General features: G+C 37.7%; 1 protein-coding gene across 1 annotated transcript; it reads right to left on the bottom strand.

Moving 5' to 3' along the window:
- Window positions 1–373: 373 nt before the first annotated feature.
- On the bottom strand, window positions 374–2,071 carry LOC110694357. The gene has a single exon (XM_021871529.1). The coding sequence runs from the start codon at window positions 2,069–2,071 to the stop codon at window positions 374–376; it is 1,698 nt and encodes a 565-aa protein (XP_021727221.1).
- Window positions 2,072–2,319: the final 248 nt, after the last annotated feature.

The following is a 2,319-nucleotide window of genomic DNA, read 5'->3' as shown; positions in this document are numbered from 1 at the left end:
TTGCGACGCTCGGTCTTGACGCCCTAGGCTCGATTTCCGACGTCTGAATTCGTAAAACTTTATCGACTCATTAAATCCTTTCGGATTAATTCGTCGTCTCGAATCGGTGATTCGATTGGGTTCGACCTAAAGGGTTCAGTTAAGATTAAGCTGTAATATCAATTGTACCTCGATATTACTGATCGGAAGCGGCCTCCACCTAGGCATTCCGATCACTTGACCTTACTGAAGAATTAGCTCTGTAATAATTCAGAACCCTTTATCGGAAGAATACACTTGTTGGAAGGACATCATTCCTTTCAAAACAGATTTCTTCTGCCAAACAAAATTCACATTTTTATTGTACTGATTAACTTTCTTAGTACACTCTTCACTACGATGTTCCTTTTTTACCACAAAATGAACAAACAGTCTCACTAGGCAAGTCCACGTACTTCTTTTTCTTTCCATTGGACTTCTTCTTGTGGACATAGCCTAGACCTTCTGATCTTTTTGTTTGAGCTTCTTGTACCCATTTAGGAACACCCATGCTTACAGTACTTCTACTTCTTCTTGCAATTTCTAAGTCCTTTTCAAGTTTCTCATTTTTATCATTAGTAGTCTTTAACTCTTTCTTAACATGTTCTAACTCAGTATTGAACATAATTAAAGGAACTTCGGTAGACTTGCAAGAATCAATGTTAGTACACAGCATTTTATATTGAGTCAATTCAACATTCAACATTATGTTATCACTCTTGACTCTTTCAAGGGATTCTTTTAACATGATATTTTTATCCAATAATTCAAAGAATCTACCTTGCACATCATTTCTTGAGTTATTCAAGTACTTGACATGATCTCTACAAATTCCAGTGGCCTTTTCGGCTTGCCTTAGTTTTTCACATAATTCTTTATATTCATCTAAGGTCTCTAAAAACAGAGAGATTAATTTTTCTTTTGAGAGAGATTTCAAATAACTAGGTTGAATTTTTACCTCATCATTATGTTTCGCTATTAGACAAAGATTGGCTACTTCATCATCAGTGTGTTCCGGTTTCTCTTCTTCGGAACTCGAGTCTCCCCACGTGGAAATCATAGCTTTCCTAAAATTAGATTTAGAAAAGTTAGGCTTAGAGTTTCTGCTTTGATCAGCTTCTTTTCCTTTGCCTTTCTCAAATTCCCATAAGGGACACTCCTTGATGAAGTGGTTGGTGCTTCCACACTTGTGACAAGAGGACTTGACTTTGGAATCTTGATTTCTTTTACTGTATCCTTTCTTCTTGTCTGAAAACTTGTTGTTACGGTAGAACTTTTTCAGCCTTCTCACCAACATTGCAGCTTCTTCTTCATCAATGTCAGACTTCGCTTTGGATTCTTCATTGGCATTCAGTGCTAGCCCTTGACTTTTGACAGTCTCCTGAGTCCGGTTGTTCAACTGGATCTCGTGGGTAATGAGGGGACCCGCAAGTTGTTCTAGATTGAACTTGGTGAAGTCTTTTGATTCCTGCACAGCTGCAACCTTTGCTCTCCATCTGTCATTCTCTGGAAGACTTCTTAAGACCTTTCTGACCTGCTCATCTTTAGGAATTATCTTACCAAGACACGTTAGTTCATTAGTAATATTCTTAAATCGAGTGAACATGTCTTTAATAGATTCTTTGTTTCCCATTTCAAAGCGCTCATACTGAGATAAAAGAATATCAATTTTGGAACGTTTAACATCTGACGTTCCTTCATGTGTAACTTCCAGAAGATCCCAAATTTCCTTTGCGGACTTGCACCCTTTGACACGAGTATGTTCATTGGATCCAAGTCCCCAAATTAAAAACTTTTTGGCAGTAGCATTCAATTCTAGTTTTTCGAAATCAGTTTTCTCATATTCATCCATAGGCTTAGGTATTACCTCATTGTTTGCGTTTTTTTTGGTAATTTCGTAATCTCCTACTTGAATAATTCGCCATACCTGATAATTCTCTGATTGGACAAAGATTTTCATCTTATCCTTCCAATAAGAGTAATACTTGCCGTTAAAGTATGGAGGCCTTTGCATGGATGAACTCCCGAGTTCCCTTTCCTCTGCGTAAGCCATTCTCCCAGGAACTTGCTCAACAGGGTTGCCTGCGTTTTTTGAGTTCTCGCTCTGATACCAATTGAAAGTCTAACTGGTTTCTACAAGAGGGGGGGTGAATTGTAGAGAAGGTGAAGTTTACAACTTTTTGCGGAATTTAGCTAAGTAAAGCAGTAAAGAGAGATGATGTAGGCTTTTGTAAATTTCCACTATGTAAATAAACTCTTTTACAAGTGAAGATTCAAACCCGTAACAAGTTCCACAAGTTT

The sequence above is a fragment of the Chenopodium quinoa genome, unplaced genomic scaffold, assembly GCF_001683475.1.
Source record: "Chenopodium quinoa cultivar QQ74 unplaced genomic scaffold, ASM168347v1, whole genome shotgun sequence".
Lineage (NCBI taxonomy): Eukaryota > Viridiplantae > Streptophyta > Magnoliopsida > Caryophyllales > Amaranthaceae > Chenopodium > Chenopodium quinoa.
Note: the sequence above shows the minus strand (reverse complement) of the source record. Positions and strands in the feature narration are given on the sequence as shown.

Coding starts and splice junctions, on each gene's coding strand:
- LOC110694357 (XM_021871529.1), bottom strand. CDS start 2,071: ATGGCTTACGCAGAGGAAAGGGAACTCGGGAGTTCATCCATGCAAAGG.